Raw genomic sequence first — 25,570 nt, forward strand, 5'->3', positions numbered from 1 at the left:
ACAGAGGACAAAGAAAAGACTGCCTTTGCAACACCATCCAGACTCTATCAATTCACGGTCCTTCCGTTTGGGCTTCATGGGGCACCAGCCACTTTTCAGAGGCTCATAGACAGGATCCTACGTCCATATCATCAATATGCAGCTGCATACCTTGATGATATTGTAATCTACAGTATGACCTGGGAGGACAACATGAAACATTTAGGTGACATTTTACAAGCGTTGAGAACGGCTAATCTAACTGCAAATCCAGAGAAATGCAGGTTGGGACACACCAGAATCAAATATTTAGGCTATGTCTTGGGGGAAGGTCAGGTCAGACCACAAGTAGAGAAAATAGAGGCCATCAGGAAAATATCCTTTCCACGTACAAAAAAAGATATAAGAGCCTTCCTAGGGTCTGGTAGGTTATTATAGATGTTTCATTCCACGATTTTCCACGTTAGCAGAACCACTTACTAACCTTCTACGGAAATCATGTCCCACCTCTCTCTAAGTCAGAACATCAGAGCTTTGAACAACTGAAAGCAACATTGACATCTGGTCCAGTGTTGTGTTGTCTGGATTTTCAGAAGCCCTTTATTTTGCAAACCGACGCCTCAGATGTGGGTCTTGGGGCAGTACTTTCCCAGACACAAATTGATGGGACCCAGCACCCCATTGTGTACATCAGCCGGAAGCTCCTCCAGAGGGAAAAACATTACCCCACAATAGAGAAAGAATGCTTGGCAATTAAATGGGCAGTGGATTCTCTAAGATGCTATCTAGCAGGCAGGACTTTTACCCCGGTCACAGATCATGCTCCCCTCACCTGGCTCGCTCACAACAAGGATATTAATTCCCGTATTCTGCGGTGGTTCCTCTCACTCCAGCCTTTCTCCTTTCAGATACACCACTCCCCGGGTACCCAAATGGCGAACACTGACTTTCTATCCCGATATCCATCAGCCGAGCGTCTCTATCAGCTGCTCCCTAGGGGGAGTGTATGTGACGGGCCGGCCGGAACCAGCCCGCACACAAGGCCGACTTGTGCTGATGCTGCCTGTGGTGTTCAGGAACACCACGGGGTGGGCACCAATGATGGACGAGGTTCAGGCACGACGCGGGAAGGAGGAGGGACAAAAAGTTCGGCATCGGCAGAGCGAGAGGGGGAGGACGACGACGAGGAGTGTGACGGAGACGAGGAACGATGAGAAGGCAGCGAAGAGGAACGAGAGGGAGACGAGGAGGAGAAACAAGGCCATAATAACTTGGAGCCTGGAGAGTGGCTTCTTCCCAGCCGGGGAGAAGAGGACGACGAAGGGGCAGACGGAGGTCTGCAAAGCGCTGTGACCCTGGGAAGCGGAATGCAGAATCCTGCCAGTGCGTGACCATACCATATTGAAGGAAGGGAGGACGGGAGGAGTGGATACGGGGAAACAAGGGGGTTGTGGGCGGAGGGTGGTAAAGGAATGGGAAACAGGAGGCGAGCACTGGGTTTTGTTTTGATTTAAGATATCACTGGTGGGGAAAAGGGCCTTTGTAGAGAAAAACACACAGGAGAAGTCCCAGCGTCACAGACCTACAGACAATAAACAAAGAAAAGCAAATATAACGGCAGACTAAAGGGCCAGAGAAGCACAGTAGCAGGAAGAAAGAGAAAGACAGGAGGAAAATAAGGAAAGCCACGGGCAAGAAGAGAAAGAAAGGACAGAGACCAAGAAAGACAGAAAAGCAGTAAGAAGAGTGAAACCAAGAGACAGATAGATAAGGAGAAAAACCCAGCTAGTGAAACCAATCACTTACCGATATTTTTTCTTCTATCCACATGTGCTTCCCGGGAGACCTAAGAGAAGGAAAGAACCACAAAGAAGTATAAGATCAAAGGAACTGAGTATCAACCCATCAGAGAAAGACAAGAAGAGCAAAGAGAAAACCAAAGTTGCAATTCAAAATAATTCTCAATAAACATCACTTACCTGCTTGATGCCAGAACTCCGTGTTATTATTGTCCCTTGGCCTACCACAGGGGCATTTGCGAGGTGGATCTGTTTGCCTCTCGGCTCAATTTCCAGATTCCAAAATTTTACAGTTGCCGCCCAGATCCTTGTGCAATGAAGACAGATGCATTTCTCCAAGATTGGTCTCAGTTTCGGGGATGTGCATTTCCTCAGTTTCTGATGATTGCCAGGGTGCTGTCTCAGGTACGGAGACAGAAGGCAGAGATTGTTCTGGTGACACCCTTCCGGAGAGCTCAACCTTGGTTCCATATAGCTCTGCAATTAGCTTGTGCCCCTCCTCTTCTCATTCCTCCCTGTCAGAATCTTCTATTGAATCTGGAGGTCCTTCAACATCCAATGATCTCGTCAGAGAAGTTGACTCTGTTAGCTTGGTTGATTTCAGGTCAAGCTGGAGTACCCCAGGAATTTTGCAACAAGCTGCGGACTACATTAAACAGGCTTGGGCCGGTAGTACCCATAAAAGATATTCCTCAGTCTGGCATAAATGGAGTAGTTGGTGTGATGAAAGAAGTGCCAATCCAGTGGAAGCACATATTGAGTTGATTGTTAATTTCCTAGCGGAATTATCAAGTTCAGGTTTAGCATATCGGATGATCAATAATTTCAGATCAGCCATTTCAGCGGGACACCTTCATATTGAGGGTAAACCTGTTGTAGAACACCCTTTAATCTGTAAACTGTTGAGGGGTATCAGTTTATCTAAACCTCCTCAAGCAAAATATTCAGTGTTATGGGATGTTAACATTATTTTAAAATTCTTGGATTCCTGGCCTGCCAATAGATATTTGTCTCGCAAACAGATTTCAGCTAAACTAACCATGTTATTATGTCTGATTTCTTGTAAGAGTGTCAGATGTTAGAGCTCTAGACTTAGCTGGTAGAGTGTATTCCCCTGATGGGGTTACCTTTACGGTGACAAGAAGGACTAAAACGAATTACAGGTCAGTATCATATCCATTGTATCCAGACAATTCTAAGTTATGTGTGGTTCAATGTTTATAGGAGCATGAAGCCGTTACAGAAGAATTTAAACAAGATGTTAAAGGTTAATTGTTGATTTCTTTGCAAAAGCCTTTTAAACCAGTTACGTCAGCTACTATAGCTAGATGGATGAGATGGTTAATGAATGAAGCGGGTATAGAAACTAAACATTTTGGAGCTCATTCTGCTAGAGGAGCTATGGCTTCCAAATCATATGCTCTGGGATCCCGTCTGGAAGACATTATGAAGGCTGCTGATTGGCCTTCAGAAAGTACTTTTCGTAAGTTTTATCACAAGCCTGTGTTGGATGTAGCCACTGTGGTAATGGAGCAGCTTTAAACTAGCATAATCGGAGCCTCTGGTCCTGACATAGAATAAAAGAAATTCTAGCTTACGCGTCAAGAATTTTCAATTCTATTAAGGACACGGAAGCAAGGATTATCCCGCCCATAGAAACAGTTGTTTATTGACTAAAAGTACCTGTTGAATATGATTGTCATATTGCTATATATTACCCACCCATTTTAAAGTATACTTATATGAATATCAGTTTTATTGAAAATCGTTCAATTATTTGGATATTACCTACCTGTTTTATTACTTATAGGTTCTGATCAGAAGAATTCCTGAATTTTCTCTGCTTCGTGATGAGGATTCCTTCTTGTGTTATTCTTCCTGGGACTGGTTTTCCCTTCGAGTTTGGGCTCTTTTGAGTTATTGATGTTCGGTTGGAGTGTCTGTTCCTGACTCCTGATTTCAAGTCTATGTAACAAGTTTCAATTTCAATTTGAACTTTATCTGAATCGAGGGTCAAGATATTTATGGGCTAAGATCGATGTTGGTGATTGGACCATGTGACTATATGTGAGGCATCATGGGATGTGTAGTTTTTTAACTGTATTTTGATTGGCTGCTGTTTGGGTCAGTAAAGAAAGAGATAGCATAATCTTCGCCTCCGTGTCCTTAATAGAATTGAAAATTCTTGACGCGTAAGCTAGAAAATTTTTTATTCAGGCAGAATGCCTCTGGGTAATTGCTCCTTTCTTTACAGAAACCTTTCCGCCAGGGTACTTCAGTGACTGGCGCACAGGGTTAATTGGTTATTGGCTGAAGCTGGTATAGGTGTGACTCTGTTTGGGGCTCATTCTGTTAGAGGAGCTATGGCCTCTAAAGCAAATTCAAATGGAGCAATATTGGAAGGTATCATGGCCACGGGGGATTGGTCCTCTGATTCTACTTTTAAGGTGTTCTATCATAAGCCAATTGTAGATGTGGTGAATGGGGTGGTGAATCAAATTTAAACTAGCAGAATCCGAAGCGTGCCATAGAATTACATTTTTTATAGCAATAGCGGCAAGAATTTTAGATTCTATTAAGGACATGGAAGCAAGGATTCTCCCTCCATAGTGAACTGTGTGTTCTACATGTAATTTCATGTGAATGTTTATTGCCAGATGTGTAAATTGATTGTGAAATTACCCATTCCTATATGTGTGTGGATATTAGCTTTTATTTTGTTATCTCTGCCAGGGGTAATCAATACCTTTAACTGAGCTTTTTGAGGGTGGGGGGCACTGCAAGTGAAGGATTGCTGCAGTTCAGGAGTTCTGTGGAACTTATATAGCCTTGGGGAAATGTTATGATTGGATGAGGCTATGACTCATTTGATATGTAGTTTAAAGTTTTGTTTCATTTTATTGGCTGCTGTTTTGACAATAAAGAAAAGAGAAAGCATAATCCTCTCCATGCCCTTAATAGAATGTAAAATTCTTGACGCGTTAGCTCGGAGAATTTTTATCTTTTTCGCAGTCCCATCAGCGTCAAATCTCCGACCCCGAAGGCGTGAGCCTTGCACAGACAGTCTGTCGCACGACATCGGGCGGATGTCTGGGCGGGGCCTTTTAGTGAGAACCAGCCACTACCCAACAGGTTCTCTCTGACGCTACTTCTCCAGAACGTGCCTTGGCGTGCCGGTCACGTGGTCTTGTGTCAGCTAAGGATCATTCCTCTAATGGGAGTGTATATCTGCCGGTGCAGCTGCTGAGATAGAACCCGAAGGAAGAAGGTGAGAGTCAATTTCGCAGGCTGAGGAGATGGGGAAAAGAAGATAGCATGAGGACTATTAAAGTGGGATCAGGCAAAGTGTTGTGTGAAGCCGCGTTGCTGGCGGATAGGCCTGGGAGTCCTGTGACTGCGAGAATATATGGGAGGGGACCAAGCGGATGAAATGGGTCAAGGGGATTGATAATGCAGGACATGGGAACTGTTAAAGAGGCGAAACGTGTCAGAACACTTTACAGACTAATAAAGACCATCTGAGGGTGTGGATGTTCAATGAGGAAGCAACTGCCTAATTCAGAGATAGCTAGAAGCCGGATGAAGAATGCAAATGGAAATGATGACGAAAAGGCCAAAGGAATATCCAACGGGGAGTATTTGAGACAGGCTGATTGAGAAGTCAGGGTAGAGATACTAGAGGTCAGGGCCAGCTGACGGTACTTCTTTTTTTCTTTCTGTACGCTGTCTTCTTTCTTCGCTGCGGTCTGATTTCTTCTTCACTGCATGCAGTCTTTCGTCTTCTTTCTTCACTGCCATCTTTTTTTCTCCTTCACCCCATGTTGTCTTCTTTCTTCACTGCCATATTCTTTCTTCTTTCCCCCATGTTGTCTTCTGTCTTCTTTCTTTACTGCTGTCTTTTTCCTTCTTTACAGCAGGCTGTCTTCTTTCTTCTTCACTGCATGCTGTCTCATTCTTTACTGCTATCTTCTTTCTTTTTCACTGCATGCTGACTTCTTTCTTTACTGCCGTCTTCTTTCTTCTTCACCGCATGCCGCCTTGGGTCTTCTTCCTTCACTGCCGTCTTCTTTCTTCTTTACTGCATGCGGTCCTCTGTGTGTCTTCTTTCTTCATTGCTGTCTCCTTTCTTAATCCGCATGCTGTCTTCTGCCTGCTTTCTTCACTACCGTCTTCTTCTTCTTCTTCTTCTTCTTCACTGCATTCAGTCTTCTGCCTGCTTTCTTCACTACCGTCTTCTTCTTCTTCACTGCATTCAGTCTTCTGCCTGCTTTCTTCACTACCGTCTTCTTCTTCTTCACTGCATTCAGTCTTCTGCCTGCTTTCTTCACTACCTTCTTCTTCACTGCATTCAGTCTTCTGCCTGCTTTCTTCACTACCTTCTTCTTCTTCTTCTTCTTCACTGCATTCAGTCTTCTGCCTGCTTTCTTCACTACCTACTTCTTCTTCTTCTTCACTGCATTCCGTCTTCTGCCTGCTTTCTTCACTACCTTCTTCTTCTTCACTGCATTCAGTCTTCTGCCTGCTTTCTTCACTACCTTCTTCTTCTTCTTCTTCACTGCATTCAGTCTCCTGCCTGCTTTCTTCACTGCCGTCTTCTTCTTCTTCTTCTTCACTGCATTCAGTCTCCTGCCTGCTTTCTTCACTGCCGTCTTCTTCTTCTTCTTCTTCTTCTTCTTCTTCACTGCATTCAGTCTCCTGCCTGCTTTCTTCACTGCCGTCTTCTTCTTCTTCTTCACTGCATTCAGTCTCCTGCCTGCTTTCTTCACTGCCGTCCTCTTCTTCTTCTTCTTCTTCACTGCATTCAGTCTCCTGCCTGCTTTCTTCTCTACCGTCTTCTTCTTCTTCTTCACTGCATTCAGTCTCCTGCCTGCTTTCTTCACTACCGTCTTCTTCTTCTTCTTCTTCACTGCATTCAGTCTCCTGCCTGCTTTCTTCACTACCGTCTTCTTCTTCTTCTTCTTCACTGCATTCAGTCTCCTGCCTGCTTTCTTCACTACCGTCTTCTTCTTCTTCTTCTTCTTCCTCTTCTTCTTCACTGCATTCAGTCTCCTGCCTGCTTTCTTCACTACCTTCTTCTTCACTGCATTCAGTCTCCTGCCTGCTTTCTTCACTACCTTCTTCTTCTTCACTGCATTCAGTCTTCTACCTGCTTTCTTCACTACCGTCTTCTTCTTCTTCTTCTTCTTCTTCTTCTTCTTCTTCACTGCATTCAGTCTCCTGCCTGCTTTCTTCACTGCCGTCTTCTTCTTCTTCTTCTTCTTCTTCTTCTTCACTGCATTCAGTCTCCTGCCTGCTTTCTTCACTGCCGTCTTCTTCTTCTTCACTGCATTCAGTCTCCTGCCTGCTTTCTTCACTGCCGTCTTCTTCTTCTTCTTCTTCTTCTTCTTCTTCACTGCATTCAGTCTCCTGCCTGCTTTCTTCACTGCCGTCTTCTTCTTCTTCTTCTTCACTGCATTCAGTCTCCTGCCTGCTTTCTTCTCTACCGTCTTCTTCTTCTTCTTCTTCTTCTTCACTGCATTCAGTCTCCTGCCTGCTTTCTTCTCTACCGTCTTCTTCTTCACTGCATTCAGTCTCCTGCCTGTCTTCTTCTTCTTCTTCTTCTTCTTCTTCTTCTTCTTCTTCTTCTTCTTCTTCTTCTTCTTCCTCCTGCCTGCTTTCTTCACTACCTTCTTCTTCTTCTTCTTCTTCTTCTTCTTCTTCTTCTTCCTCCTCCTCCTCCTGCCTGCTTTCTTCACTACCTTCTTCTTCTTCTTCTTCTTCTTCTTCTTCTTCTTCTTCTTCTTCCTCCTCCTGCCTGCTTTCTTCACTACCTTCTTCTTCTTCTTCTTCTTCTTCTTCTTCTTCTTCTTCTTCTTCTTCTTCTTCCTCCTCCTGCCTGCTTTCTTCACTACCTTCTTCTTCTTCTTCTTCTTCTTCTTCTTCTTCTTCCTCCTCCTGCCTGCTTTCTTCACTACCTTCTTCTTCTTCTTCTTCTTCTTCTTCTTCTTCTTCTTCTTCTTCTTCTTCTTTCTCCTGCCTGCTTTCTTCACTACCGTCTTCTTCTTCTTCTTCTTCTTCTTCTTTCTCCTGCCTGCTTTCTTCACTACCGTCTTCTTCTTCTTCTTCTTCTTCTTCTTCTTCTTCTTTCTCCTGCCTGCTTTCTTCACTACCTTCTTCTTCTTCTTCTTCTTCTTCTTCTTCTTCACTGCATTCAGTCTCCTGCCTGCTTTCTTCACTACCTTCTTCTTCTTCTTCTTCTTCTTCTTCTTCTTCTTCTTCACTGCATTCAGTCTCCTGCCTGCTTTCTTCACTACCGTCTTCTTCTTCTTCTTCTTCTTCTTCTTCTTCTTCTTCACTGCATTCAGTCTCCTGCCTGCTTTCTTCACTACCGTCTTCTTCTTCTTCTTCTTCTTCTTCACTGCATTCAGTCTCCTGCCTGCTTTCTTCACTACCGTCTTCTTCTTCTTCTTCTTCTTCTTCTTCTTCTTCTTCTTCTTCTTCTTCTTCTTCACTGCATTCAGTCTCCTGCCTGCTTTCTTCACTGCTGTCTTCTTTCTTCTTCACCACATGCCGTTAGGCCAATAGGTTTCGCCTTTGTTTCTTCTTTCTAACTGGATTACAAATATTAGAAAAATGTTATAATAATGTTTGTTTTATGTTTTAAATTTGATAAACCATTAACAGTTTATGAAATTTAAAACTCACATTATTATAATTTTTAAAAAATGTTTTAGAACCCAGTTAGAACAAAGGCGAAACATTTTGGCTTCGGCAATACTTGTTAATTGATGTAAATGGGCGAGTAGGCTATTGCTTGCAACAAAGAGATCCTCTTGTTACTTGCAGTTCATAAATTGTATTCTTTGTACTATAGTACAGTAAGCCAGAAGGACATGTAACTACTATACCCTCTAACCCTCACTGTCATATGTAACACATCCTGTACACTGACTTACACACATATGATTTATTGACGATGTGTAAGTGTGATGCAAAGTGCTCAGACACCCTTCCGTGGGATGAGTAGCACTATTGCGCTATAATAGAAAGAAAACAAAATAGTGCTATTTAAATTGTTATTTCTATAAATACTGGGACAGAACACATCTGACTTTCTTATAGTGCATACATACCTCTTATATACAGGAACTGAACACAATCAAAAACATGCGTCTAAGTACCTGTAAAGTGATACTCTGTGTGCCTTTGTTTCTGCTCCATTTCATTTAGGTGTGACTGTCCCCATAGCTCTCAGCCAGGATACTCCAACAAAAGGAAGCCTGATGACCCCTTATAGGGGTGTGGAATTTAATACATTTTCTACTTGTCCATGTGACAAGTTGCTTCATAAATCTACTCCTCCTGTAAAAGAAATCTACTTGTTCCTTTGGTACCTTGTAGTGTGGCAACAAATTATGGCAGCAGTCTCATTAAATAAGCACTCTAATAATAGCCTCTGTTATTATGTTGGGCTAATACTACAATAGGACTTGAATATTAGCAATTTGTTTATTTTGTCACCTTTCCTCAGAATTATGTACTAGGGCTGGAGGTAGCAGTAAGCAATAGCTCTAGGGTTGGAATGCCCTTTTGTGTCTGTGCAAAACTACTAACTTTCATGTTTTAAGGGCTTTCGCCAGCTCTTTGCTAATCTTTTCCCACACTGAGAAAGGTTGGAAATTTACTTCTGACAAGGGCAGAAGTAAAACTTATTCCAGGGTTGGGGGAAAAAAGTGGTTGGAGGGAAAGTGAACTTGTAAATATTGCACATATTTTCACATTAGCAAATCTACACATGCATATTTGCTTGTGCTAAAATACAGTTCACAAATATTTTCTACATCTACAATTTCCTAGTCTACTTACTTGTGTAAGTTCTTGTGAATTCATGAAATATGTAAATCTGCACTAATGCCAAGACATCTGCCCTGGGTACACTTTTGTGACTTTCTTTAAGAATTGGGTCCCTAATTAGGTCTGGTGTTAACCAAGACGTTTTTGTTTTTATTAATATTCTATCTCTCTCCATCCATCTGTCGGCTGTGTTCACTGTGAGTGATAATCTACTCTTTCACAATGAGCATATCGGCACACAAAGTAGTTTTGATCAGTGCCAGGAACTATTGTGGCAATGTCTGGTTTTCGAGACCAAAACAAGTATTTCTATTGTTTGCCAATGTTTGTTACAATGGTGAGGGCCCAACAGCTCCCACAACAATAACGTTTTATTAAAGCCATGGCAAAATAAGATATATATTAACAAAACCAAAAGACTTCCAACCAGTATCATATCTATTGGCTTTGCCAATGCTTTTTTCTATTTTCATGTTTCCCATAATCATATTGAAACAGCTTGCATTGGTTTTCCATTATGAACATACTTTGGAAATACTAGCATGCATCAACACATTATTATACTAAATAAATGATGCTTCAAAGAAATGGTATCTTAAGTATCACAGTAATTTAGCAAAACATTTTTCTCCTTGTTGCATTTTTTTATGACTTTCATCTTGAAAGCAATCTTGCTTTGAAGCTTCTGCAAGTATTTGCATCTAATCAGAGAGCATTATGGGAGCTTTATAGGTAGCTTCATATTGTTAAACTTTGCAAACATATATACACATAGTTTTTACTGGAACTACTGTCAGTAGTACAGTCCCTGCTTACAACATTTATTTAGACCGCTCACCCTAATAATAAAGGCTTTGGATTAATGAACCATAAATAGAAGTTGGGACAGCTTTAACATATGTATACAAATATTACATCAACTGCAGGCAATTCCCTTCCCTGCTCCATAATGTGGTGATGTAAACTGGCAGCCAATGAGCTGCAGAGTGTTGGGCCTACTTGTCCCAAGGACAAAATGAAAACATGTTGTACATGACCCCAAACAATATGTCCAGCGTGTTGGGCTATATCAATTCCACAACCCTGCCCTTTACTTATGTACCTTTAAGTTTTACATATTGTGTTGGGGAAAAACCCTTATATTTGTTTTTCACTACTGCTAGGCCTGTCTCTCCCATGGGATAACATTGGAGTTGCCTTGCTACATTTTATAACTGTCATTTCCAAATGGAAGAGATGACCAGTTCATTTTTTGGTGTCTTTGGAATCCTAATTTAAAATTGTAACTCATGGTGATGTTGGATTTTAAACTACAATTCTGAAAATGCCACTTTTAGAAAGTTGGCCTTCTCTCGCCTCAGCCATTTTGTGCCTGCAACCAGTCTATGGGTCACACGACTGGGTGTGAGCGACAGTTAGACTTTCTGAATTGCTCATAGAAAGCCATTCACAATGGGAGCTAAGGTGTGGCTGGGTGGGCCATTACTGGCAATATGGGAAGGGAGAGCTAGGCACAGCCCATATTCCACTTGACTAGACTCCGCCCTGCCTCTACACGAAGGGCTGCATACCCCCTGTAATTAGTCTGGAGCCAGAGCCAGGAAATGCATCTGTGCATTTCAAAGGCATGCCTCCAAAGGTTTCTTTAGGCACCACAAAGATCTGGCCTGCCTGTCTGCAATGACCAGCCTGCTTTTCGCACCTCGCCGCCTACATCGCTTTCCTTGCTTCCTGCAATCCTTTCTAGCACTAGTGGGATTTCTGGCACAAAACCTGAGAAGGTAAAACTTCAGCAGGACTAATTTGGGACTGTCTTTGTCTTGTGCTCCATTGCAGTCAGCATGAACTTCCGTTTTATTATTTGTGACAGTAACAAGAATAAATCCCTACGAAACCGAGCAACCAAATTCCAGGCAGGTACAGTGGCACACTTCTGCTTAAACACTTACTTACAGCAACTTGAAAAAGGAGAAATATGATAAATCATCTATCTGGGCTCCCTAAATTCCGATAAAGTAAATAGCCCATAATGATAATTAATATATAAAAAATAAAATACACTTTGAACCATCTTTGTCACGAAAGGAACTATTTTTAGGCAGGTGGGAACTGACAGAACACCTTTCAGAAGGCCATGGAACATGCAGGGGCTACTAGGCCCAACTGTGGTGGTTGAGGCCTTTTACTCCTGATGTACTGGGCCCCACTACTATGGATCACGCCCATCTGGGCCAGGTACCCCTTCTGCACTTGAATTTCAGTGGTAGCTATGATTGAGCAGTCAAGGTTCCCTCATGGGAAAGTGTAGGTACAGGTCAGTGAACATGATTCACAGCTCAAAGTCAAACAGTACGATAAACAATAAATGAATACCCAGTCAAATACTTGCTTTTATAAGAAAAATAAGTATTTTATTTCTAGTTCTACATGTGCAATACGACATTTTGGAAGCAACAGCACAATCCCCTTGAGGTCGGGGCTCTACTAGTTGTCAGGCAAATCCCTGCCCCATCCTCCTTAGTGTAAATGTTCAGGTTATTCTCCATTCACTGGTGGACACGTCCAGGGAATGCTCGATATTAGGCCATACTCGATTTCCCCTTTGAGTCTTAAGGATATAGTCAAAAGTGACTATGGTGCTGCAGCACAGTTTTGCAGCCGGTCTTTTCAGGTCCAGCCGGCTCTCTGCTTGGAGAAGTCATAATGCCTGCGACCCTTGCGGCAACACCCAGCAGCACAGACTCTTTCCTGATCTGTGCTGCTGAAGTTCTCTCAGTTGTCGGAGCAGCTCCCAGGTAGCGAAGATGCAGTAAGTTGGCTTCTCCCAGCAGAGGCAGAGGGGGTAAGGGTGGATTTGGGACTGGTGAGAAGGGGACTCCTTTCTTCAGCTCCCAACTGGAGCACTGCGAGGGTGCAATGTTGTCCTTGGCAGGCCTTAGTGATCAGTCGGTGGCAGTTACCTCGCAGTGCAGGTCCAGCCTGCTGAACATAGCCCCAGCCTCTTCTTCGGGAGGAGGACCAAATCCTTTGGAAACATTGGTATTTACAGTCCCTCCTGGCACCCTGGGTTGCCATGGTACTAACAGTACAGGCTTAGGCTCCTCTTTTACAAGTGCCCCCAATAAGACTACTACGAGTGGCAGCACTTCTCACAGTAGTAACTTTACCAGTTGCCCTCTCTGGTATATGGAGTCACTGCAGCGCAGCAGTAAGGGCTTCTCCAGTACTGCACTGTGATCAACTCACGGCTCAGTCCACGGCAATCCTCTTCTAGCATATGGTGGCCCTGAGGTGACACTGCACACAGGCAACAACCTGATCAATACACAGCTGTTCCCTCACACCTTGCTGACAGTCCTCTCGGCAGGGCTACTTTCTTCAGTGCTCTCCTCTGCTCCAGTCCCCAGGGCAGATGATCTCGGTTTCCTCGGTGGTGTCCACTCACCTAGCAGAGAGACTAGCAAGTCTTTAGTCCTAATCCTGGCCAGAGGCAGAAGTCTTGCAGAGCTTCCCCTCCTCACACAAGCTTGGGAGATGACAAAGTTTGAGGTCTCAACATCCTCTTCTTATAGTTACATTTCAGATCCCAAAATGTAATTTAAAGTCTGAGTCTTTTGAAGTTTTATGTTTGGGTTCTTCCTCTTTTAAAGTGGACACTTATCTTTTCCTTCTTTTTTCATGAAAGACTGTCTGTCATAGCAGGCAAGACTCTGAAGCTGACTGACCTTAATATCGGTCACAGTGATGTGTGCATCAAAAGATGAATCCTAGGGCCAGATGTAGCAACTTAAAAATTTGCGAGGTGCAAAGTGCGAGTCCATGCGACTCGCAATTTGCACCTCGCAAATTGGTATGCAGTACGGTGTCTCAGACACCGACTGCAACTCGCTATGGGCTCGCAATGACCCACCTCATGAATATTCATGAGGTGGGTCGCAAATTGCGGCCCCATAGCGAGTATATGCACTCGCAAACATGGAGGCCTGCTGTCGTCAGCAGACCTCCATGTTCGTGACTGCTTTCAATAAAGCAGTTTTTTTTTTTTTTTAAGTGTAGCCCGTTTTCCTTAAAGGAAAACGAGCTGCACTTAAAAAAAAAACGAAACCTTTAGTTTCGGTATTTTTTCAGGGCAGGGAGTGGTCCCTGGGACCACTCCCTGCCCTGAAAAAATATTTTTGGGTCCATTCACAAAGTGGAAGGGGTCCCATAGGGACCCCTTCCAATTTGCGAGTGGGTTACCATCCACTTGAAGTGGATGGTAACTGCGACACCATTTGCGACCACGTACGCGGTCGCAAATGGTATTGCATACCACTCAGACTCGCAAATAGGAAGGGAACACCCCTTCCTATTTGCGATTCCGAAATGCATATTGCGAGTCGGTACCGACTCGCAATATGCATTTCTGCATTGGGAAACGCGTTTAGCGACTCGCAAACGGCAATTTTTGCCGTTTGCGAGTCGCTAAACGTTTCCTACATCTGGCCCCTAGTCTCTTAGCCATACTCTGTATGATTCTCTTGTCAGCCCCGTCTCCTTTCCTGACATGTGTCAAGGCACCTTCCTAGTGATCTGTCACCGAATCAAAGAGTCATCTTTTGAAGTGTAAAGATAGGATCCTTCCCTCCAGTGTGATTCCTCCCAACTTGCAGGAATGCAGCAATACACAGATCTGTCTGGGGGGTGGATTCCTCCACTTATCACGCCTTTACCAGGCAAACCGGGCTTCCCAAAATGGAATCCAAGTACCTCCATTTAGTGTACCATTATAGGCATACTTTTACTCTGTGTATATTCACAGCAGATATACTGTCCAGCATTGTTACCTCATGCATTGTGCTACTACAGTCACACATGCATTTAGCATATATAATCTCTGCTCGCTGCTCAGTATTGTAGGCTTTCTGTTTTTGTTCTTGGGTGTGCTGTTTACAAACACATTGCCAGCACACACACTCCCATGTGTGTGCTGCACAACTTTTCATCCTTCATTTATTGTACTTCACACAAGCACACATAATCCCAGCACATGCTTCCATTACAAACACACTATGCATTTCTCATCTAATATATTACCAACAGGCATGCATACAGTTAGTATATGCACTAACCATACATATACCTATTGCACAGTATTGTTTTATCCCTGTATTGTGCCCTTCCCATGGACACATACAACCTAGAGAGTCACTACTCTGCGTGGTGCAGCACTCCACATCTACCTGATGTAGGCCATGTGGGACTTTGGTAGGCCTCACTCCACTGGCCCAGGGTAAAAAGGACCTGTTCACTAAATGGTATGCTGCCACCACTGCACATGTGCTGCTCAACTCCTGGTGAAAGCAGTAGCTTTCCACCACTATGAGGGTAGCACTTTGGGTGCTCATCCCAATCCAGCAAGACCTCACTTCGTGAGACTGACCTATGTTATAGCACACAGACATGATCCTTGTTTGCCTATGACAAAAAAATCAGCCTTAGGATCCAGACAACAGTACAGTTGGGCACTCACGCAGGGGTACACGTCTCTTACCATGCTGAGGACTTTTCTGTACCAACAGGAACAAAGAACATAAGCTTTGTTCACTAACTCAAAGTGTAGGGAGCAATAAGTAAAGTTGGTTGACTCACTGCCCCATGCTGTATCTTGTGGTGGGCAGAAGCACAATGTGAATAGCATTTTAAACGACCAATGGGTAAAGCAGGGTAATCAAATTGCACTCTGTGTATCTATAGTATATATGATTTTTGGGACAAGACAATAGTCTGGTCTCAATGCCAGACCTTAAAATTGAACTAAATGTCCCAGCAATGATAGCGTGTTATTGGGTGAAAGTAGGACTGGCCCAAGGTGTCACAAATGGCACTGGTCCACTTAAGATATGCAAGAGTGGGAGAGGGAAAGACAATAAAAGAAAATTATTGATACCAGACAAGAGAATCAGCAGTGTCATTAACGATATAGCAAATATGTCACGGGCCATAATGCAAGCAAGGAAAGTGAGCTCCCTCTTTGATTTAGTAGTAAAGGTCCGTTGTAACTGGGGCATTGTGGTTGAACTCAGTGCCAATGCATATGCAGCAGCAATGGTGAATTTGCTGTTGGTTGCCAGATCCAAGGCATTGACAAAGTCCTGGGGGAAAAGAAGCAACAGAATAGTGATGTATTAGTCTGCCTATCAACACGGTGCTTGTGGATGTTTGGAGTGGAAACTGATCTAAAATGAACTTTCAATTGAAATGCATTAGAGTAGGAAAATATTTTTTAGGGTCTAATTTAAGGTGAAATAAGGAATTAATGAATTACGGTTGCCAAATGAGTCACAAAAGATATGTTAGCATGGATTAGAGTAGTTAAGACACATTGGGATAAGAGAAAATCCTTGGAAGTGTGAGAGCTGCAGGCAAGGCGATAGCCACATGAGGGAGAAAAATGATCTTAAGGTAGATCGACCTAGCAATAGGTATGAAAACCATTAAAAGTGTGTGTCTTGGTGAGACAGGAGAAGTTTCACACCTCTTGGATGTGCATTCTCTGGTTGACAGTCTGGTGTTGCAATGTCTGTGCTGTTTTTTTTTTCACTTGTGAAAAAACTAAAGATGAGTGGAATGCCGAGTTCATCCCAGCCACAGATATTTACTCTGGGCTGTAGTCCACCCCAAATTGTGCTCATTGTACCACTGCAGAAACTGCAAGTCAGGCTTTGACCTGCTTTAATAGCTACAGTCCAGCCCAAACTGCCAGGTTGGGTCCCCTAGAGATGGGAACATAAGCAGTCTCAAACTACTTTTGGCCTTGCTAGGCATCAACAGTAAAGAACAGCTTTAGTCCTGTTGGGTAATAAGCATGGTACCAACATCTAGACATACCAGTCACACTTGAATGAATACAATAATGAAATAAGCCTGCTAAGCACACTGTTATTCAAGCAGGATGTACTGGTGCTGCTGAGTCAACCTTTGACTGACAGGAAGACAATAAACAACTTAAACATCTAGATCTTTTGTTTGTTTTCAGAAAGGAAAGATGCTTAGACTTTCAGGTGGTAGTTAGACAAAAAACATTCCAATTCTTGGCAACCAAGTAGGAAACAACCTGCAACCCAGACATGCTATCATGATGGTAGGAACTCAAATAAAATAGGTTGTGGAGAAGTGGAGAGTACATTCGGACATATTTGAGGCACAATATTCTCTTGTATAAAGTGAGGTCCTTTGTTGTAAAGAGAACAATGGCTCAGGAAAACATGATTTAAAAACACCAGTTGCAGTCCTTGTAATTGTAACATATAGAAGGTCAAGCTCAGTAGTAATTTAGCAGCCATGTTTTGAATGAGTTGGAATCTGTCTGTCAGGTATTTTGGTAGTCCCAAGTACCAAGACGTTTCATTTATGGAAATGTGAATAACAGAATGGGCCACTGTTTCATGGCAACCGGTAGTCAAAAGTGGAATGACTTTCTGCAACAACCTAGCATTGTAGAAACAAGAATATGAAACTCATTAAAAGGTAGATTGCAATCAAATGTAAATCCCAGATTTTAGCAGGTTTCACGGGGATTGGATGGGGTTCTAGTTCAGGTAGCTACCAATTGGAAGGTTGTAAAGAATAAGAGTCTCTGAAAATTAATATTTAATTTGTGTCACTGTTGAGTTTTAGTGAGCCGCCATTTATATCCATAAGGAACAGCACTAAGGTACCGGAATATTTTTGTTCTGTGAACATACCCAAATCATTGCCTAAGAGATGATGATTTTGTTTGCTTGCGTGGGTAAGATCCACCTGATGTTTCATATATAAATTGAATAAAAGAGCACACAGCAATAAACTTGGGGTAATTCCCACACAAGCGGTTTTCAGGGGTGATACAGAAAGGAGGGAGGCCAACTGCCTGTGTCCTGTCAGAATGGAAGTTAGTCAAACCAAGGCTTTCTTTAGGAGTCCAAGGGAGCTGAAGGTGCCCAATGAGGGTGTCTTGCCAGAAAGATGGGGCTTTCTTTGGCTCTTTAATGGGATTTATTGCACCTGAATGTTTCAGAATTTTGTGTATATCTCAATATGGAGATTCCAGCATACACTGTGAGTAGGTAAGAGGTTATTTGTTAGTATATTGTGAATGTCTCAGAAGTGGCGTAATGGCTGCTCTATTAATTAGTGCTGCCTACTAAATCTGCTGTGACTTTTATTAAATGGAGAGGAGTCCTATGTTACTTCGAGAAGGGTCCATAAAAAGAGTCGTTGCCAAGGGTAGGAGTAAGAGGACAGAACATTTAAGACCTCAGAAGGGGATGTTAAAAGCAAGTGGCAGGATGTGAATGGTTAGAAGGGGATGCAGCACCATGGCAAATGCATAGATGTGGAGAGAGGCCAAGTGCTAAAGAAAAGTAGCCAAATGGTGACATGGTCAATGAGGCCAAAAGAAAGAGAGTCCAAGGGGTTGAGGGAGAGGGAAAACAAGGAAGAGAAGCAAAGGAAATGGTGATGAAGGGTGTCAGGAAATGGTTGAGAGAGGAGAATAAGTGGGGTGGGGGGGTTGTCAGCCAGACTATGAAAAGCTAAAGAGTGAGGGAGAGAGATCAAAGCAGAAAGTGGAAATGGCTCTAAGGGTGCAGCTGCAGAGGGCATGTGGGGTACAATAAGAGACAAGACAACTTGTGCTGTTTGGGAGGACGTACTGGGAGTATTCTGGAGAAAGTGAAAAGGACCGGGTAAGGAGAGAAGGCAGGGTTCTGGGGCGAGCTTTAAGTGAGGGCAAAGAAAAAGTGAGTGGCAGATGTTTGGGGGGAAGTACTAAAATTGAGTACAGTGTTTGAAAGAAGATTTAGCCACCCAACCCCAGCAGCTCGCTAAACTCACATAGCCTTATGGAGGCTTCCGACCTGTTTCCCTACCTGTTGAAAATATATTATCCTCTACTAGAAAACATGTGAATACAGACCGTGAGATTGTATTGTATCTTTTTTTGCCCATGTTAACAATGACATAACATGTTCCCTGCCTGTTTTAGGTGCCGCATTGTGGATTACGGCTGCTACCTATTGCCAACATGGTGAGTTATTATTTATTTTTTTCTCTGCAAAAAATTCTTTTGTGTTTTTCTCTAACTTGCAGAGTACATGGGATGAGGACTGGTGGCATCACGGCATTAATCTAAAACAGCAGCTCCATGGAGCAGGAGCTGGTTGGTTAGGAGATGTGAGGGGCAACAGCAAGACTATAGCTAGATCTGACAGTGGTGTATTGGCCTTGAGACTTGCTTAGAGTAGAAGCAGTTTAGAGAAATTGTGCTCAGTGGATGATATTGGTTCGAGTAGTAGTATCACTGATTGAGTAGGCGAAGGTCTGGCTAAGCTCAGTACTGAGGAGTTCTCTCAGTAAGGTCTCAGTGTGGGAATAATGAATGGAAAAGAGACTTTCTGCTCTCTGTTGATTGAAACAGAAGGAACTCTCTGTTGGGGCGACTGGAGCTATATATTTTCTTCTTTGAGCATACCAAAGCCTTTCATATATTTTTTATTTCTTGTTCCAGAAAGATGTTTGGCATATGTTTCTATCACAAGTCAGCTTTATGTTGGGGTTCTGCTTCATTTGAAGTGCACACTTCTCCTTTTCGTCGTCTTTCATGAAAGAGGTCTGTCACAGTAGGCACAACACCAAAGCTGATTGTCTACAACATAATTCACGGGAGTGACCATAGTTTACGCCTGGATGTCAGCCACAGTGATATGTGCATCAATGAGTTAATCCCAGCCCTAATCTTTATGGTTCTATTATCAGCCCCACCTCCCTTCCTCATATGTGTCCAGGCCCCTTTTTTGTGATCTATCACTGAATCAAAGCGAAGTCTTTGAAATTCAAAGCGAGTATCTTACCTCCAGTGCGTCCCCACCCAGCTCTCAGACATGTAGCAATCCACAAATTTGTCGGGGGTGGGGAATCCGCTCCTCTTCATGTCTTTACCAAGCTTCCCAAAATGGATCCCAAGGTTCTCTATGTAATGCACCATTGCGGGCACATTTGTACTCGGCATACATTCACAGGAAGCTTACTCTTCAGCACTGTTACCTCCATGCATTGTGCCACTACAGTTACACAAGCATTCAGCATACATAGTCAGGCCCCAGCTTCCAAAAATGGAACCCAGGGTCTTTCACTTAATGTACTATTGCAAGCTCATGCACTACATGTATACTCATAGAAACACTTTCTATTTAGCACTAATACCCTTGTACTCTCACATGTACCCATACTTAAAGCACACACGTTCAATCTGCGTTGATGGTTCAGTACTGAAGCTTTCCTATCTTTAACCAGGGTGTGTTAGTTTGAAACGCACACACTGCCAGCACACAAACTCACTATGTGTGCCGCATACCTCTTCACCCTTTATGTATTGCACTTCATGCAGCACACATACACCCACCACATGCATGCAATGAACAGCAGTAGATCTCTCATGTAATGTATTTCTCTCAGGCATACATACATGCATCACATGTACTAACCACACATGTACTGCATTATCCTTGTACTGTACCCTTCCCAGACACATACAACTAACGCAGAGTCACTATACCTTACGTAGGGCAGTGTAACTTTTACAAAGGTGAATGAGCCTGTAGACCTCACTTCAGTGACACAGGGTAAAAAGCTCCTCCTCGCTACATGGTTTGCTGCCACCACTGCACTTGTGCTGCTTAACTCCTGGTGAAGACGGTAGCCTTCCACCTCAATGAGGGTAGCGTTTTGGGCACCTCTCCCAGTCAAACAAGACCGCAATCCATCAGACAGGCCTATGTTATGGTGCACACATGTGATCTGTATTAGCCTATAACAAAAAAAACAGCATTAGGGATCAGACAACGATACAGTTGAGCACTCGGGGCAGAGGTGCAACATCTCTTACCATGCAGCGGACCTTTCCATCCCAACACTAGTGTATCCATTGAAAAATCTTTCTACTTGTAGACTTGCAATCTTCTCAGCCAACATGCGTTTCGCGGTTCTCTGCTTTTCTAAGGGAAGCTGATATGAGCGAAATGATGTGATTGGGTGAGAAGGATGCTGATATAAGCAAAAGAATGTAACTGCTATTTTGCACATTAATTGTTTTTACTGGGCATGCTTGAATTTAATGTTAAAATTTTTTATTCCTCAGTATGTTTTTTTAGCGGCAGCCCTGCCCTTCATGCACTTTTTGCTGCGCTAGGTAGGACGGCGCTGGGGAAGAGCGGACATACAGTCAGGGAGATGCGTGGGCTTGAAACAGAACATGGGGCAACACCATTTTGTTTTGGGCTCTTTCTATTGGTCCTTAAGAAGGGGCAAGAGGAGGCTTCCCTCTTATATAACAATGGCTGCAGCACAGACGCGCACTTAAATAGGTATTGGAAGGGAAATTGGAGCGAGTTGCAAGTGTTATACTGTTAATTCTGTTGGGGGTTGAAAGTTCGGATTGCTTGAAACTTTTCAAGGGGACATGAGTATTCTTGAATATAAATGTACTCTTCTAAAACTAGCAGCATTGGATTCTGTTTAGCAAAGTTAAATGATTGCTGTTTTTGCACATAAATGTTATGAGTTCTGTCGCTGCTAATGTAAGCGAAAGGATGTGACTGCTATATTGTATTGTATTGTACATAAAACATTTTTACTGGGCATGCTTGAATCTAATTTTAATGTTTTAATTCCGCTCTACCCTTCTAGCAGTAGGTCCACCCTTGATGCACTTTTTGCTGAGCTAGAAGGATGCAGGGGAAGAGCGAATGTACAGTGGGGGAGATGTGGGCTTAAAACAGGACACTGAGCGATGCCATCTTGTATTGGATGCGTTCTAGTGTTCCTAAGGAAGTGGCAGGAGGAGTCTTCCCTCCTATATTAGAATGGCAACAGCTTGGACGTGCACTTAAATAGGTATTTGAAGGGAAATTGGGGTGAGGTCGTGTGGTGTAATATTGCTAAATCTGCTGGGGTTTTGAAAGTTAATTTTGCCTGGGAATTTTCAAAGAGAACACAAGTAATCTCTAATATAAATTTCCGAATTTACAGAATCCGATGCTGCAAATTTTAGAAAAGTGAAACAATTGCTGTTTTTGCACATAAAAGGTAAATGAATTCTGTTGCTGCTAATGTAAGCAAAAGGATGTGACTGCTATTTTGCACATAAAACGTTTTTACTGGGCATACTTGAATTTAATTTAAATGTTTTTGATTTGGCACTACCTTTTTAGCGGTAGCCCCGCCATTCGTGCAGTTCTTGCTGGGCGAGGAGGATGCAGGGGAAGAGCGGATGTACAGTGTGGGAGGCGTGGGCTTGAAATAGGACACAGAGTAATGCCATCTTGTATTGGACGCGTTCTAGTGGTCCTAAAGAAGTGGCAGGAGAAGTCTTCTCTTCTATATAACAATGGGTGCAGCACGGATGCGCCGCTTGGGTGCCTAAGGTAAGCCGGTCTGTGCCCATGTCCCGACCGTGGCCAGCCTCTATTCTGGTTCTACAGCTGAGAGCCTGATAAGGAAGGCCTATACTGATTTGGATTTAAAAGGCATGAGATGGGGTGGTTCCAGAGGATTGTTATTGCTTTTTGCCAGTCTGCGATGTGCGGGAAGTGTAAATACAGTTTTCTCCCCCTGAACCATGAGGCTGCCATGATCAATGTTCGATCCCTGCATAAACATGGTCTGGGTGGTTAAGATTTATTAAAGGATGACAGTTTAGATGAACTCTTCATGGCGGAAACATAGCTGAATGAAGAGTCATGTCCAGACTTGCAGTTCTCCATACCGGAGAAGTATGTGGGGGGTCCATCTAGACAGAGTGGGTAAAAAAGAGGGGGTGGAGTCGCCATCATTCATTGAAGGGTTTATAAATGTAAAGCATTCAACCTAGATGAACTGCCAGAAGCAGAGGTCATAGGCTTTGTGTTGTCATTCGATGGAGAGCACCCTCTTGCAGGTGACACTGGTGTATCTGCCACCAGGTTATCTGGGAGACTTTGTAACCTTACTTGACCAGGCTTTTGCTCTTAAATGCATTGCCTATGTGAATTTTACAATTCTTGGAGACTTCAATATCCATTTGGATGAGGAGGAGGACTCCTGGATGGCTTGGCTAGTGGATACTATGGCCTCTTTTTTAATTTAAGCAAAACCAACACAGGCTCAACACATAAAACAGGACTTGCCATCAATTACATCTTTTCTTACTTAATGATAAAAGGGGAGACTCCCTGTCCTGTGTCATGGTCAGACTATTTTTTGCTCCCATTTTCTTGGCAGTTGGATAGTCGGAAGGAACTGAGACTGTTTTCTCCTCTGAATGAGATCAGGTGTGGGGATACTGTCTCGGCCGTTTACCTTAGGAAAGCCTTGACTGATTCTAAACCTGTAATTCCAGATTCAGTTGTTGAGGGGTAATCAGCTATTAGGTTTTGGCTTAGAGCAGCTGATGCCGTAGCCCTTCTTAAACCATCTAATAATACTAAAACGAGTCACTCAGCACGATGGTACACGCAGGAGCTGGAGCAGGAAAGAGCTGCATGTAAAAACTGGAAAAAGCCTGGCGGCGTCTGTAGGAAAGTGCCCCTTTTGGCATGGTTACCCCCAACACTTTTTGCCTGATATTGATTCTAATGTGACTGAGAGTGTGCTGGGATCCTGCTAACTAGGCCTCAGCACCAGTGTTCTTTCCTAAAAACTGTACCATTGCTCCCACAATTGGCACAGCCCTGGCACACAGTTAAGTCCCTTGTAAAAGGTACCCATGTTACCAAAGGCTCTATGGCCAGGGAAGGTCCCCAAGGGCTGCAGCATGTATTATGCCACCCTGGGGGACCCCTCACCAACCCCATGCACACTGCCATTGCAGCTTGTGTGTGTTGGTAGGGGGGAAAAGACAGTCGACATGGCACCCCTCTCAGGGTGCCATGCCTACAAACCACTGCCTATGGCATAGGTAAGTCACCCCTCTAGCAGGCCTTACAGCCCTAAGGCAAGGTGCACTATGCCACAGTTTAGGGCATAGCTGCAGGAGCAATATGCCACTACAGTGTCTAAGTCCATTGTTAGACATTGTAAGTGTAGTGTGACCGTATAAAATACATGGGCTGGGAGTTTGTCATTACGAACTCCACAGCTCCACGATGGCTCCACTGAAGTCTGGGAAGTTTGGTATCAAACATCTCGGCGCAATAAACCCACACTGATTCCAGTGTGGGTTTTATTGAAAAATGCACCCAGAGGGCATCTTAGAGAGTCCCCTAGTATTTTAGTCAGGACTGCCCGGTCTGTGCCAGCCTGCCACTTACAGACAAGTTTCTGTCCACATGGGGTGAGAGCCTTTGTTCTTTCTATGGCCAGAAACAAAGCCTGCACTGGGTAGATGTGCTTCACACCTCCCCCTTGCAGGAACTGTAGCACCTGGCGATGAGCCTCAAAGGCTAGTGGAGATGCCCCCCACTTTTGGCATTAAGTCAAGTGGGAGAATTAGTAAAAACAAGGAGGAGTGACCACTTCAGCTAGGACTAGCCCTAAGGTGTCCAGAGCTGAAATGACCCCCCCTCCTTGCAAAATCCTCCATCTTGGTTTGGAGGACAGGAACCAACCGGGTTAGGTTTGTGTCCCCCTCCCCAAAGGCAGTGGACACCGGAAGGGTGTTTTGACTCCCAGGGATAGTAGCCATTGACTACTGCCCTCTGACCCCTGTAACACCCCTAAATCCAGGATTTAAGGGCAAGCCTGAACACCAGAAGGGTGTAGTGACTCTCTGGTACAGTAGCCATTGACTACTGCCCTCTGACCCCTGTAACACCCCTAAATCCAGGATTTAAGGGCAAGCCTGAACACCAGAAGGGTGTAGTGACTCTCTGGTACAGTAGCCATTGACTACTGCCCTCTGACCCCTGTAACATCCCTAAATCCAGGATATAAGGGCAAGCCTGAACACCAGAAGGGTGTAGTGACTCTCAGTGACAGTAGCCATTGACTACTGCTCTCTGACCCCTGTGACACCCCTATATACAGGATGTAATGGCAAGCCTGAACCTAGCTCGTCAGATTCCTGGCGACCTCAAGAAGACGACAATAAGAAAGAAAGCTAAACTGACCCCCAGCAGAGAAGACTGAAGACACAAATTGACATGGCCCCAGCCCTACAGGCCTGCCTCCAGGTTCTGAAGCCCTGCTACAAAAAGGCAATACATCCTGCAGGACCAGTGACCTCTTAAAAGCCTAAAGAGGACTGCCTGCACCCTAGAGGACCAATATCTCCTGTGGACAACGGCCCCGACCAGGAAGAAATTCCAGCAAAGGACCCCAGATCCACCCCAGATCTGTGAGTCCTGCCCACTATGCACCCGACGCCCACTGCCCATGCGGCTCAACTGACTAGAGCTGGTCCCCAGGCAATTCTGACCTAGTGTCCACCCTGGGTTGACCCTCCTGTCCAACACTACGATGCCTGCAGGCTAAATCTGGATGATCCCCCTGACCGCAAGAAAACTGGTCTACGATCCCAGACGCCTAAAGGTACCCCTGCACCCGCAGCCCTCTGAGCTTGAGGAATCCGACCACCAGGCATGCAACGTTCAGAAGGCGGCCCTCCTCCTTGTCCAACCTGTGGTTTTCCAGAGCCGACCCCCTGCACCTAGCCTGCAGTATCGTTGTGACTCTTATGGTCCCCCCCCCCTATTGAAAAGCATTGGGAGTCCGACTCGTAAGTTCACACCCTGCACCCGGCCGCCCCTGAGGGTTTGTGTTTGGTGCTGACCTGTGGTTCCCCCCCTCCACCAACCCTCATTCCCCCCCCCCCCAAAATCTCCTAAATCCCTAGGTCTGCCCTCCGAAGACGCAGGTACTTACCTGCTGGCAGATCTAATTCTGAGTGTCCCAGGCTCCATAGGAGCCTGCTCTAAATCTACATCAGCTTTGACCTCTGCAGCTGGCCGGCCCCGTGTTGCTGG

General features: G+C 44.1%; 2 protein-coding genes across 3 annotated transcripts in view; one reads left to right on the top strand and one right to left on the bottom strand.

The window, feature by feature from the left end:
* The first annotated feature begins 4,946 nt into the window (after window positions 1-4,946).
* RABGGTA (Rab geranylgeranyltransferase subunit alpha) overlaps window positions 4,947-25,570 on the top strand; it is a 316,511-nt gene continuing 295,887 nt past the window's right edge. The window contains exons 1-3 of one of the 2 annotated variants that reach the window (XM_069238152.1): window positions 4,947-5,046; window positions 18,619-18,660; window positions 21,660-21,716. Coding sequence is in view for 1 of the 2 variants with exons in the window: in XM_069238151.1 (XP_069094252.1) it covers window positions 18,658-18,660 (3 nt within the window). In the remaining variant the exon portion in view is untranslated. The remainder of the gene's footprint in view (window positions 5,047-18,618; window positions 18,661-21,659; window positions 21,717-25,570) is intronic. The other variant, XM_069238151.1, reaches the window with a different exon arrangement.
* On the bottom strand, window positions 5,832-12,888 carry LOC138301551 (trichohyalin-like). The gene is made up of 4 exons (XM_069242070.1): window positions 12,779-12,888; window positions 7,172-8,268; window positions 6,478-6,981; window positions 5,832-6,382 (listed from the first exon to the last, which is right to left on the bottom strand). Exons 1-4 carry the CDS (start codon window positions 12,886-12,888, stop codon window positions 5,832-5,834), a joined length of 2,262 nt encoding a protein of 753 aa, XP_069098171.1.

This window comes from Pleurodeles waltl, chromosome 6 (genome assembly GCF_031143425.1).
Source record: "Pleurodeles waltl isolate 20211129_DDA chromosome 6, aPleWal1.hap1.20221129, whole genome shotgun sequence".
NCBI lineage: Eukaryota > Metazoa > Chordata > Amphibia > Caudata > Salamandridae > Pleurodeles > Pleurodeles waltl.